Here is a 15,344-nt window from a genome sequence, read left to right as displayed (position 1 = left end):
TAGATAAAGCATATTCATTTCTACAGTGTACTAATACTCTAATAACTGCTAGTCGACAATGTTGTTACAAAGAGACTTATATAGTACATGTATCCTGCCTTAAAATGTGAGTTTCACCTGAGCTGATTTCATTACAGCAATTACACACACGATTCAGGAACGAGATCTCAGTTGACAGCAGTGAGATTAAAAAAAGAGCAAATTGAGACTTCAGATGAAGCGATCTCCATCCGTGTCTCCTGTATAGTTTCATAAGAGATCTTAATGTCTCAAACTCAGACATGTCTGCAAAAAAAAGCAGCAAGGAAACTTTAGAAAAGAAAAGCAAATGCATCACATGTTCATATACGCTGTATTCGGACTTGTTGGCCCTATTTCAAATGAGCAAATCTTGCAGAAAGTGAAGGAATCAGATGACAGAGACGATTCACATCCGTTTTGCAAAAAGAGGAATATGGCGTGGCTTTGAGATATCATTAAATTTGACGCGGTCAGAGCTAATAGAGACATCTCACTTGGTTCCTCCAGAACAACCGTGCTTCAGCAAACGGATGCCATCTAGAGGTTTTAAACAAATCTTTCAATGCGAGAAGTTGAAAAGTTAACATTTGGTCCTACAAGACGACGATATCCCAATGAGGGTTTTTTCTTCTTTGGACTGTAAGATGAGGGGTCTATTCAACAGGACAGGATCTCAACACATTTACACTTTATTCACATTTCTAAACAATAGAAATCTTTTTGGCGACACCCTGCTTAAACCATGAGAAAAGTTTCATGATGGGCATTTTGAAGCTCAAATTTTCCATATGAAGACGTTCGATACATGCTTTGCCAGTTATTTAATTATAACTATGACCTGAGGAGTGATTTATCACAGGATAACATTCTCAAGTACGATTTTTTTCTGTTTGAGGACTGTGTCCTTGTATTTGAGATTTATATCTCCAACATCCTGCACTCTCAGAAAAAAGGTCCAAAAGCTGTCACTTTTCAAAAGGTACGCTTTTGTACCTAAATGGTGCATTTTAGTACCGTAATGGTTAACACAGTCTCATCCCAAGACGTCATATAACTGACGTCTTGGGACGTCTTTTGACCATACGCCAACATCCGCCGTTTTAGAGTACCCTTTAACGTCGGTTAGATGACGTCATCGGATCCTAACCCGACTCCAGACCTAAACCTACCCCGTCACCTAACCGACGTTAAAGGTAAAGCGTCAGTTGTATGACGTCCCAGGATCGTCATGTAACTGACGTATTAGCACCTAAATGTCCATATTAGCACCTAAAATGTACATATTAGCACCTAAAATGTACATATGAGCAAATAAATGTACATATTAACACCTACATGTCCATATTAGCACCTAAAATGTACATATTGGCACCTAAATGTACATATTAGCACATAAAATGTACATATTAGCACCTAAAATGTACATATTGGCACCTAAAATGTCAATATTAGCAAATAAATGTCCATATTAACACCTACATGTCCATATTAGCACCTAAAATGTACATATTAACATCTACATATCCACATTAGCACCTAAAATGTACATATTGGCACCTAAATGTACATATTAGCACCTTAAATTAACATCAACATATCCATATTAGCGCCTAAAATGTACATATTAGCACCTACAATGTCCATATTAGCACCTAAAATGTACATATTAACAAATAAATGTCCATATTAACACCTACATGTCCATATAAGAACCTAAAATGTACATATTAGCATCTAAAATGTACATATTGGCACCTAAATGTACACATTAGCACCTAAAATGTAAATATTAGCACCTTAAATATACATATTAGCACCTATAATGTACATATTGGCACCTAAATGTACATATTGGCACCTAAAATGTACATATTAGCACCTTAAATGTACATATTAGCAAATAAATGTCCATATTAACACCTAAATGTCCATATTAGCACCTAAAATGTACATATTGGCACCTAAAATGTACATATTAGCACCTTAAATGTACATATTAGCAAATAAATGTCCATATTAACACCTAAATGTTCATATTAGCACCTAAAATGTACATATTGGCACCTAAAATGTACATATTAGCACCTTAAATGTACATATTAGCAAATAAATGTCCATATTAACACCTAAATGTACATATTAGCACCTAAAATGGACAAAAGTTTACCTTTTGAAAAGGTACAGTCCCAGTGACAGCTTTTGTACCTTTTTTTCTGAGAGTGTGGAGAGTGTCCTTATTAAATCATTATTATTATTTATAATATTATGTCAATCTGTTGCAATTGCACAGCACATTTATGCACAGGGAATATGTGGTGTTTTTTCCCTGTCTTAAATAGTTGATTTTGGCTTGTCTAATGTTTTAACTGTGCCCATGACGGATTCATTCTGACGTTCAGGACAGCTAGTTTTACTTGCATTACTTGCAACTCCAAAAGCGATGTTACCGGCGAGCTTTGAGTACAAAAATAAACACAAGAAACTGACAGTTTCCCTGCAACAGCCAAACGAAAAGAACCATGAAAAACTATTTACCAGACGACTTTGTTGGCCGAGACGTTTACCAGACAAAATGAGCAATAATCATGCTGCGTATTCTAAGTCACGGATCAATATCACTTTAATTTCAAGTCCCTCCTTCTCCACTATAGCCTCCGTTTTTCAGAGAAAAATAATTAAAGTAGAGACAGCAAAAGTACAAAAAGCGAGTCTGGTCTTGTTTGAACCCTTTATAATTGGCTTGGGGTGTCGAACGCATAAACCGTCCTCGTCCTGCTGTGTGAATATATGCGTCAGACCGGCTCAGGATCTTAAACTAATGGTGACACATTGTTGCCGAGAATCTGATTTTATGTGTACAAAATTGTGAGGCAAACAGCGTGTAATAAAGTTGTTTATAGATGGCAAGGCAAGAACATTCTGGCTTCCCAGCATTGGTCAGCACAAAGCTAAACATTTTATTTAGTTTAATTAGTAAATGCAAAACATATTCGTGGGCAGTGAGTCAATTGCCTTAGGTGATCACAGTGGTTGGTTGTGAATTTTGTTTTTATATCACGACATGTGTTCGTCTATGGAGCCGAAAAAACGAAGAAGGGGGGTGTTTGGCTGAAATATCATTGTTGTCTTCACTTTTTAAGTGAACTGTACAGTCCTTGTGGTCAAAACACACTGTAAATATTACAGTCTAAGCATCAGGTTAGAGAAAGCATGCGTCTAGCGTTCGGACCTGTACTGATTGTTCACTGCAGATCGGAAATTGGCCAAAGTCATGAAACTCAATGAAATGTTTAGGCTGATAATTTCCGTTTAACTCTTTGGGAAACTTTCAGGAGGTTAGTCTGGCAGCATAAAAAGGAAATAAAGTACTGTATAGGCTATATATATATATATATATACACTCACCTATATGATTATTAGGAACACCTGTTCAATTATCTAATCAACCAATCACATGGCAGTTGCTTCAATGCATTTAAGGGTCAAGACAATCTCCTGAACTCCAAACTGAATGTCAGAATGGGAAAGAAAGGGGATTTAAGCAATTTTGAGCGTGGTATATCACAATCTGCTCAGTTACTGGGATTTTCACACACAACCATTTCTAGGGTTTACAAAGAATGGAATGAAAAGGGAAAAACATCCAGTGAAAATGGGCGGAAATGCCTTGTTGATGCTCGAGGTCAGAGGAGAACGGGCCGACTGATTCAAGCTGATAGAAGAGACACTTTGACTGAAATAACCACTCGTTACAACCGAGGTATGCAGACAACACACACAACCTTGAGGCGGATGGGCTACAACAGCAGAAGACCCCACCGGGTACCACTCATCTCCACTACAAATAGGAAAAAGAGGCCACAATTTGCAAAAGCTCGGCAAAATTGAAGACTGGAAAAATGTCGCCTGGTCTGATGAGTCTCGATTTCTGTTTTTGAAGAGTCAGAATTTGGCGTAAACAGAATGAGAACATGGATCATCATGCCTTGTTCCCACTGTGCAGCTGGTGGTGGTGGTGTAATGGTGTGGGGATGTTTTCTTGGCACACTTTAGTGCCAATCGGGCATCGTTTAAATCCCACGGCCTACCTGAGCATTGTTTCTGACCATGTCCATCCCTTTATGGCCACCATGTCCCCATCCTCTGATGGCTACTTCCAGCAGGATAATGCACCATGAATCATTTCAAAGTGGTTTCTTGAACATGTCAATGAGTTGACTGTAGTAAAATGGCCGCCACAGTCACCAGATCTCAACCCAACAGAGCATCTTTGGGATGTGGTGGAATGGGAGCTTCGATCCCACAAATCTCCATCAACTGCAAGATGCGATCCTATCAATATGGGCCAACATTTCTAAAGAACGCTTTCAGCACCTTGTTGAATCAATGCCACGTTGAATTAAGGCGAAAGGGGGTCAAACACAGTATTAGTATGGTGTATATATATTTATATGGAAAAGGAAGCAAAAATGCCATACAAAAAGCATTCCCTCTTCAGATGCCCATATAATCTGCACAATTTGAACGTATTTGACTTTCTTCCCACAAAGGATGAGATTCTCCTGAACCTTCATTTATGAACTTAAAATGAATGTATTATTTTGAGACTAGTGTGTCTCTCTCATGACGTCTGCGCAAGGATAGCATAAAAAAGAGGTGACATCATTAGTTTGCATGTAGCCGAGTAACTGCATTCGGCAATCAAATGCTATTTTCCATAAAGAAATTGCAGCCTTATTTATGATCATTAATTCTTTGCATCATGACATTATTTATTATCCAACGAGAGGATGAAAAATAAGGGTTTCCTTTTGACATCCTCCTAAAGCGAACGTCATTTCATTGGAAAGCATTGCACAACTCCACATGTGTGTTAAGAAAGTTGACTTCAATGTTTGTTTAGCTTTCAACACTGATCCCAATTTCTTTCCCCAAGCATTTAACTGCAAGAATTCCATATTTCTAAGTATCTTCATTATTCTACAAATCCTCTTATTTCATTTCACCACAGATGATGCCTTTGTTGTGAAACAAAGAGTGTATTTTTGTCTCAAACATTACAGACTGTGAGTCTCAGTACCAAAAGGAGCCCTTGTTAGCGCGTCTTTCGCCCTCGATTAGATAGAATCGGGATACGAAAATAACCATGTTGTCATCAGGTTTTCTTAGAGGCTTTTCTACTTGAGCTTTTGGGAGTGCTGATTTCATAGTTCGGTTAATTTGGTGTGAAAGTGGTTCTCCAAATCCACTATAGTGGTCTGCGGCGCGTGGAAGCGAAACTCTGTTGATGATGTATAATTTGCATAAGTGCTTACGGTTTACATTTATTACAGGATAATGCAACGCTAGCATGTCTATATTACAGTATCGTCCTAATGCATTGATTTTTATTGATATCATTTTTATTGATTGCACATCACTTTGAACCAATTCTCACTCCCAAACTGAGAATCCAAAACTGAAGCATGTTTAAGTGAGGCATCACTATTAAGTTGGGGTATAACGCATTGCAAGTACAGTAACGGAAGTTACATTTAGACCTTATTGTTGTCATATCATTTTCTGCACTGCAGGTATAAACAAGCAAAATACCATGTTTATAATCATCCAACAATGCATTTCCATTATATATATATTTTTTTTTTTTTACATTTGCTCATATATATTCAGCATCAGTCACCCCGGGTGAAAAATACGTACAATTAAGTGTATTAAAAATGCATTATATTATATTTGTATTGTACTAAAAAAAATATTTAAGTACATTTTTAATACACTTAATTGAACATCTTTTTCACCTGGGACATTAACTGTATTCTACATTTTTTTTTTTTTTTTTGCAAAAAGATCAGCAAATTATCCTCTAAACTGGCCTTTCCTCTCAGAGCGAATACGAGGATGCATAATTGCTTTTTTCCCGAACATCTTTTGAAAGACAGATGCAATGATTAATGCATCCATAGCCAGGATATAATCATAAAACTTGACATGATTTTAAAAGTGACCTCTAAAATCGACTAATTTATTTAGTGCTGATCAAATGATTAAGCCTATTTGGAGATAGAGATGTTTATAATGTGACAATATGTCAGTCACCGTGTGATAAGGGAAATATGACTAGGCCTAAACTACTTGTTCTGAGCAAGTGTTGTCAGTGAACAGGAAATTATCTGGGAAACGTTCTCGTCAAACAAGTTGTGAATTTGTTGTAACATTAAAACAGAAGATCATGACTTACTCTGTGCTCTAAGTGATACTCGGATCTCCACTGGTTAGTTTTCTCTTGGTGAACAAAACGTTCGGAAGATGTTGTAGCAGAATCACATGAACAATTCCAGGATATGCTATTTTTTTTTTCATTGGTTGTTGCGTTAAATCTTACCCAGATACAATAATGCCCTTTTCTGATTGGCTATTGAGTAGCACCTTTCTTTTTTTTTTTTTTTTTTTGCTGATAAGTGGCAGGGTCGACTGCTGAACTGTATTTTATTTTTAAATGTATATTTTTTTTATTCTAAAGTGTTTTAATTATTCTGATTTCTTTTGATCATTTTAATTTTTTCTATGTAAAGCACTTCGAATTGTGTATGAAATGTGCTATATAAATAAACTTGCCTTGCCTTGCCTTGAACTCCAGCTTGAGAGTTGCGCATATTAAATATATTATAAATAGTTTTTCCACATGAGAAATGTGTGATGGGAGAGCGTGCATGACAAAAGACCGAAATGAGTGACTGTCTTGTGCATTAACAAGTAACGTACGTTTCACCAGACAATTATTGTTATGATTATTATTTTTTTTTGTTTGTTTTTGGAACAGTCTGTGTGCATATTCTCATTTGGTGCAATCTTGCTATGTGGTCACACAATAAACTGATACAAAATATGCAAATCACCATGACAGTGTTTATTGTTTGATAGCGCCCAGCGTATTTTACTTTTATTGTGTTTTATTAAAATTTGACTGAACATTGGATTGAAATCAACCACGACCAACGTGAGCGAGACATACATGACAGCCAATGTCAAAAACCAACCAGCTGACAGTTTAATGTAATGTTAACCAATAAAGCTAAGTGGTTTCTTAAGTTTGATAATTAATCTGCTATGTCATGTTTATGACAGGTTGTGTTGTCTTAGTAATGTCAAGTTGTCATGACCAAGACATTGACAGGTTATGATGTATCGGTTTATGTCAAATACATCTCAAACAATGTCATATTTGCATTAAAAAATGTCATAACTGAGCGAATGCTTAAACATGCAAACCTCCTTCATATTCATGACATATGTCATGTTATGATCATGAAAGTGTCATGTCAATCTTATGTACACCCCTTCAAGTATAATATTACCTAATAAACCTATCTATGAAAGCAAAAATATATTTAAAAAATCATGATATGATGCAATCGAGTTCCTAGTTGGTCGATAGAGCAACAGCTTTAGGTGTCTTAATATTGTCTTAATAGTGACGTTTAGTCATTAATAGTGAATGACTAAACCTCATCTTTTACCTGAGCTCTGACTATCACACATGCTGTTAGTAACCCAGTCATGTGACCCTGAAGTCGTATAGTGCCATTGAAGCTTAACGAGATTTGAACCAGATCAACAAGACAATCGGTTACGTATTCAGACTCGACCCCAGGCTATACGAGGAGAACAACATCATTGTAAAACCCTGACTGAACTGCACTTTCCCAGAACTGGGAAATTAGATTTCTAAATTGATCACAGACATAGGAACGGTTCATTCATGTTTCAATTATTGGGAGCATCTCATAAGATTTGGCTCCATTTGGCCAAAAGTAGACATGAAAATTAAGGGGGAAAAGGTTGTCAGGTTGAGTAGAAAAACACATGATGCCAGAAAAATAAATCCTGGTCAAAAGTGTAATATATTTCTGAAAACTGCGATATGGTTCAAAAGTTTCAATTGAAAAAAAAAAAAAGTAAAATAATTTAATAATGTATTTGTTCCACGAAAACTGTTTTCAACATTGATAATAATCATAAATGTTTCTTATGAGTGATTTCTGAAGGATCAAAAAAAAAACAAAAAAAAAAACATGATGCCAGGAAAATAAAAGTGTTGTTCACATCAATACACTACCGGTCAAAAGTGTAATATTTTTCTGAAAACTGCGATATGGTTCAAAAGTTTCAATTAAAAAAAAAAAAAAAGTCAAATAATTTAAATATTTTATATTTTTCTCATTAAATTGATCAGAATGACTGTATAATGATTTGTATAATGTTAAAAATGTTTAATTTTCTAATAACTTCTGTTCATTGAACTTATAATAATCCTGAAAAGGAGATATAATGTATTTGTCCCACGAAAACTGTTTTCAACATTGATAATAATCATAAATGTTTCTTAAGCATCAGATCCTCATATTAGAGTGATTTCTGAAGGATCATGTGATGCTGAAAATTCACAGGAATAAATTACATTTTATAATATACTACTACAAATATTTCACAATATAACCGTTTTTACTGTATTTTCGACCAAATATACAGGCCTTGTTAATCAGAAAATATTTTATATTTTTTCTAAATAAAAGTCAGTGTAGTTCCCCGTGTATTTTGCAGAATGAAAACGGTGCAGATTTGACGAATCAGACGTCCTTCTCTGTGATATTGTTCATAACCCTGCGAGTTTACCTGTGTATATCTCCGCCTCAGACGGGTCCTCGACTCGCTTGTGTTGAATGATGTAATCGGAAACCTTGTAGCCAATCAGGGGCTCCACATCGACCCATTCCAGCGCCACCATCGTACTGGAGGGCTCCAGGTGTGGAGACAGTCTCAGTCTGAGAAAATCAACAAAATACAACATTATACAACACAACTGAGACGAAAGATCAACTCGTCTTAGTTAAGGGAATAACATAGTTTAATATGAACAAACGGTGGAGTATCCCTTTAAGGCATCATTGAAGAAAGGCTATTTTTAAAGGAAGGCAGGACACTGAAGACACCTCGGGGAATTCACTAAGACTGAACTGTGACCTTGCACACCCTTTCTGCCCTCGTTTCACACATCTATAGTACATCTGTGCTGAACTCAACTAGTATATGGAGCAGGTTGGTTCTTGTGGGCCGGTTGGTAAAAACAATAATAATAAAAAAAAAATATATATATATATATATATATATATATTTAATTCACGAATGTGGATCACACATTTTTTTGTATAAAACATTTTTTTTATATAAAACCTTTTATTTTATTTTTTTTATTTTTTTTAAGAAATTAAGACATTTTTGTTTAAAGGGAAGATTCATTAAATTGATCTAAGGAGACATAAAATACATTTATAATGTTACAAAATATTTCTATTTGATATAAGTGCTGATCTCATCAAAGAATCTGGAAAAAATCTGTATCATGGTTTTCCACAAAACATTAAAACATAAATAAATGAAGCACATCTGTTGATAATAATCATGTTTCTTGAGCATCAGATCCTCATTAGAGTGATTTGTGAAGGATCATGTGACACTGAAGACTGGAGTAATGATATATCCACATTGAAAACAGTTATTTTAATACTATTTTACATTTTTGTGTTTACTGTATTTTTCCATCAAATTGTTGAGACTTCTTTCAAAAATATTTAAAAAATCTGTTTTAAAATATTAAAAAAAAATATTTACACAAATCTATTGTAAAAACACTTTACAATAATAAGATACAATTAGTAAATATTATTAAAATGCATGAATAATGAGATGCATTTTTATCTTTGTTAGGTTAGTTAAAAAAAATATATAAACTGTTAATTGTGCATTAAATGTATAAACAACTGATTTTAACCCTCTGATGGTCCTCGGTCACTTCTGACCGAATAATTTTCTGTTTTGAATTATTAAAAATCACAGCTTCATCGGAAGGTTATGATACTTGGTGACTTTTTTGGCATTTGGTATGTGAATACAAAAAAAAAAAAAAAAAAATTGAGGTCATGATCCGAGCATGCTAAGTGGTCTTCAAAAAATAGTCACACTTGTGGTCTTCGGTCAGAAATGACCAACCCATAGGAAATGAATGGGAAATTTACAAAAAAACAAAAATTCTCTGAATTTTTGTTTGTACAATCCACAAATCGGCCACGATTCTTAAAATAAGTACACCGCAGTAAAGGGGTGACACTCTACAACATCAAGAGTGCAAAAAATTTACACCCACACATACAAACACACTTTGTGTTATACACATACACACCAATAAATTCAGACTACAAAAAATCTGTTTTGAATTTTTAAAAAAACACAGTTTCACCGGAATGTTACAAAACGTGGTGACATTTCCGGCATTGGGTATGTAAACACACACAAAAAATGAGTTCATGATCCAAGTGGTCGTAAAAAAATTAGTCACGATTTTAGTCTTTGGTCAAAAATGACCCCCATAGGAAATGAATGGGAAATTGAGAAAAACACAAAAATTCACATTTATTTATTTATTTATTTATTTTTTTAATTTTAATAAGAAATAGTTTAAGATTGTTTCACTTATATAATCAAATCCACCAAAAAATAAATAAATAAATAAATAAAAATTTTGCTAATTTTCTACAATTTTTTTTTCTTTTTCTGAAGGCCTAGACTCTATATTAAACTAAAATACTGCATTAATATTTTAAAAAAAATATATATATATATATAAGGAAAAAAAAATATATATATATATATATATGGTCTATTTTTTCAATGGAAATATATATATATATATATATATATACATAATATTTCCATTGAAAAATATACCATAAATATTGCATAAATATTAATAAATTCAATCAAATTGTCTCAAAATACTAAATTAAAAAGAATAAATATTATAGAACAAAAATAAATTGCATTGGTTTTACTGGGATGGAAGAAGTTTCAGTTTTAGGCCTCCGGTCACTTCTGACCGGGAAGGCCTGGGACGTGACTCATAAAGGAAGACCATCAGAGGGTTAATAATGTATTAGTAAATGTTGAAATTGACTTATGGTTTAGAACTATTTTAAAATTTGAGTGCATGTAACTAATCTCAACAAAGTGAACCTTATAGTAAAGTGTCACAAAAACAACAAAAACAACAACCTGATTTGACCAGTCCTATATTTCATTATCTGACTCAGTGTGTTAGCATGAGATGATTGCCTTTGACTTTGGCAGTGAAGATGAGGCATATTTGGCAGCATCGGTCGTCTCATCAACATCATGAATGAAGGACCGCAGGTCAGAGTTACTCACACGGGCCGGCGCAGGGGACTGCAGTTGGGCAGCCCATCTTTGCCAAGCGCGGTCAGGTCACAGCGGCACCAGTTCTCGATGACATCACCCTTCCCCGCACACCAGTATGAGCTCATCGTGGCACTTTTGAAGGCCTGCAAAATAAATGGCACAGGTGAGAGAAATGCAATTATCTCGGGGAGCGAACGTCCTTCCGGCGCAGTCGATGAGTCAGACCAGTCGCCAACAACACACTCTGCCACCTCCACTTGAGAAGTGGTGTATCTCTGTGAAGTTCGGCAGGCCGAGGGCATCTCGGGGCGCTTTGTACAGACAAGAACCTGTCAAGATTTAATTGGAAACTGCACCAAAAAAGGTCAGCCCACGTGTGAATGTCTGGAGACTCCATCTCAGGGGCAATAACAAGACAAGCAAGGGGCAGAGAAGGAACCTCCATATATATATACACTACCGGTCAAAAGTTTTACATCATTTAATGTTTTTATAAGAAGTCTCTTCTGCTCACCAAGGCTGCATTTTTAATTAAACCAAAAAAAAAGTAATATTGTGAAATATTATGACAATTTAAAATGATTGTTTTCTATTTTGATATATAATAAAATGTCATTTATTCCTCAATTTTCAGCATCATTACTCCAGTCTTCAGTGTCACATGATCCTTCAGAAATCACTCTAATATGAGGATTTTATGCTCAAAAATCATTCATTGTTACTTTCAATGTTGAAAACATTTTTTTTTTCAAAAATTCTTTGATGAATAGAAAGTTCAAAGAACAGCATTTATTCAAAATAGATCATTTTCTAACATAATAAATGTCTTAACTGTAACTTTTGATCAATTTAACTCATCATTGATGAATAGAAGTATTGATTTCTTAATTTTCCCCCCAAAAAATAAAATACAAATTCTTACTGACTCCAATGTTAATGTTACAAAAGCTTTCCATTTCAGATAAAAGCTGTTCTTTTGAACTTTCTATTCATTGATAATAATCATCCATGTTTCTTGAGCAGCAAATCATACTATTAGACTGATTTCTCTGAAGACTGGAGTAATGATGATGACAATTCAGCTTTGATCTCAGGAATACATTATATATTCACATAGAAAACTGACGTTTTAAATTGTAATAATATTTCGCAATATTAATGTTTTTTTTTTGTATTTTTTAATCATATAAATGCAGCCTTGGGGAGCAGAAGAGACTTCTTTTAAAAACCTTAAAAATCTTACCGATCTAAAACTTTTGACCAGTAGTGTGTGTATATATATATACTGATTTCTCTGAAGACTGGAGTAATGATGATGAAAATTCAGCTTTGATCACAGGAATAAATTATATATTATATATATAATATATATTATATATATAAAAAAAACAACAAGAAAAAAATATATATATATATAATATTTTTTTTTCTTTTTTTTTCTTGTTTTTTTTACAGTATGAAGAATAACTAAGTAGAATTTGGAATTTTATGGACAAAAGTAAACAAACACTAAAACCAGTTACAATAATGGAAACACTTTACAACACGAGGTTACACTTGATTTTGATAGCACAAGACATACTAATAAGTAACTAACTCTCATTAATGTGTAAATACATGTATATGCAGGAAATCGCAATGGAAGACGATTTCGATATATCCACACAGCGTAGATTTTTTTTTTCGCAACCGTGCGAAAGATCACTTGGACGTGGCTGTGGTTACAAGAGGTAAAAACGATATAAATACTATTCGTTTTCTTACACGAACCGCTCGTTTCGTGTCTTAGGCCATCAATGTGTACTTACATTTACGAGTCATTAAATCATGTTTAATCTGGACTTCTCTGTGCATGCTCTTTGAGGTGGTGACCATAGACCTCCATTATATGACTGACAGACAAGAACGGTTTGACCTAAAAATATCAAAATTGAAAATACTGCGAAAACAAAGACACCTACATCTTGGATGCCCTTGAGGTAAGATAAAACATATCAAAAATTAATTTCAAAGTGAACTATCCCTTTAATATTATGTACTGTAACTTAATGAAATATACGGTTAAAAGTTGCATGTCAGCGCGTATAGGTATATTTCATATATCTAGCTCCAGTAGTCAGTGATGGGGAAGACACAGATCTCTTTGACAGTATCAGCAGTTTCTGACTGCCGTCTTCACCCCTTATTTACGCACAGGCAACTCTCTTTAAACGGCCTTGATGAATGAGACGTTATTACAGCGGCAGAGAGACGGAGGGGAAACACTGCAATCCATTGCGCTCTAATGACTTTCATGAAAGATGTCTGGCAGAGACACCGAGTCGTGGAAGTCCAACAGAGAGTGAGTGGAGAAGCAAAATCACGGAAACGGTATATATCACCGTACAGATGTTTTCACTGGAAACTCTCTAACCATGTCACACACTATTTTGGGATTATGCTTTTTATTTGGAATTTTATGGACAAAAAACACTAACATAATGGTACAACATTATGATAAGGGGTTACACTTTATTTTGATAGTCCACAATCTACTTACTATAAGTAACTCATAATTTGTAACTAAACTAACTCTCATAGAGTAGTCTGTTTGGTTAAGGTTAGGGTTAGTGGAATAAGTTGACATTATAGTTAGTAAAATGACCTATCAAAATAAAGTGTAACCAAATAAGGTTTTATTAGTTTAACAACAACAAATAGTTTTACAGCATTTATTAATGGTAATTTTCAACATTTTTTTTATTTTTAAATAAAATTATTTTGCATTTGTTGATGGACTGTGAACTAACACGAACACATTTTTAGTTATATTTGAATAAAGGTAAAAGATGATCATTTTCCGAGGCCAGACATCGCTTTTTGCCACAGGTATACTGTACCAACCCAATCACAATAAATGCGTCTCCATGGCACGCAGTGTGTTTATCGTGTAATTTATGCGAATGGGTTGGTTAGGGTAGGTTTAGTAGTGGTGTGTGGTGCGTGCACTATCGGCAACTGTGGTTACCAGCATCATACCGTAAAAATATGGTGTGTTACTGTTTTTGTGCACTGTAAAAAATAATCCTGTAAAAAAAACGGTAAACTACTGGCAGCTGTGGTTTCCAGCATCATACTGTAAAAATACAGTGTGTTACTGTTTTTGAAATTTACAGCTAAATACTGTATTGTCAGTGACATTATAAAACTTTAATTTAACAGCTATATGCTCAAACACAAAAACCGTAACACACTGTATAGTTACGGTATGATGCTGGCAACCACAGCTGCAGGTAGCTTACCGTTTTTTTTTTTTACACGATCATTTTAGATATGTTCATATGATGCTGTTCTAAAGTGTGAGATGTTTTGATGCATACCGGCACACACTGTAAAAAATAATTTTGTAAAAAAAAAAAAAGACGGTAAAGACTGGCAGCTGTGGTTGCCAGCATCATACCGTAAAAATACAGTGTTTTGCTGTTTTTGAAATTTACAGCTAAATACTGTATTGTCAGTGACATTATAAAACTTTAATTTAACAGCTATATGCTCAAACACAAAAACCGTAACACACTGTATAGTTACGGTATGATGCTGGCAACCACAGCTGCCGGTAGCTTACCGTTTTTTTTTACACGATCATTTCAGATATGTTCATATGATGCTGTTCTAAAGTGTGAGATGTTTTGATGCATACCGGCACACACTGTAAAAAATAATGCTGTAACAAAAAAAAAAGACGGTAAAGACCGGCAGCTGTGGTTGCCAGCATCATACCGTAAAAATACAGTGTCTTGCTGTTTTTGAAATTTACAGCTAAATACCGTATTGTCAGCAACAGTATAAAACTTTAATTTAACAGCTATATGCTCTGACACAAAAACAGTAACACACCGTATAGTTACGGTATGATGCTGGCAACCACAGCTGCCAGTAGTTTACCGTTTTTGTTTACAGGATCATTTTTTACAGTGTAGCTATTCAATTAAAGTTTTATACTGCAGCTGACAATACAGTATTTAGCTGTTAATTTCAAAAACAGTAACACACTGTATTTTTACGGTATGATGCTGGCAACCACAGCTGACAAT

General features: G+C 34.5%; 1 protein-coding gene across 1 annotated transcript in view; it reads right to left on the bottom strand.

The window, feature by feature from the left end:
- astn2 (astrotactin 2) overlaps positions 1-15,344 on the bottom strand; it is a 432,572-nt gene that overhangs the window by 44,247 nt on the left and 372,981 nt on the right. The window contains exons 18-19 of the mRNA XM_039661894.2: positions 11,281-11,414; positions 8,695-8,843 (exon numbers count right to left, since the gene is read on the bottom strand). Of these exons, the coding sequence (XP_039517828.2) occupies positions 8,695-8,843; positions 11,281-11,414 (283 nt within the window). The remainder of the gene's footprint in view (positions 1-8,694; positions 8,844-11,280; positions 11,415-15,344) is intronic.

The sequence above is a fragment of the Pimephales promelas genome, chromosome 4 (assembly GCF_988280905.1).
Source record: "Pimephales promelas chromosome 4, fPimPro1.hap1.1, whole genome shotgun sequence".
Taxonomy (NCBI): domain Eukaryota; kingdom Metazoa; phylum Chordata; class Actinopteri; order Cypriniformes; family Leuciscidae; genus Pimephales; species Pimephales promelas.
This window is presented reverse-complemented; position numbering and strand designations above follow the sequence as displayed.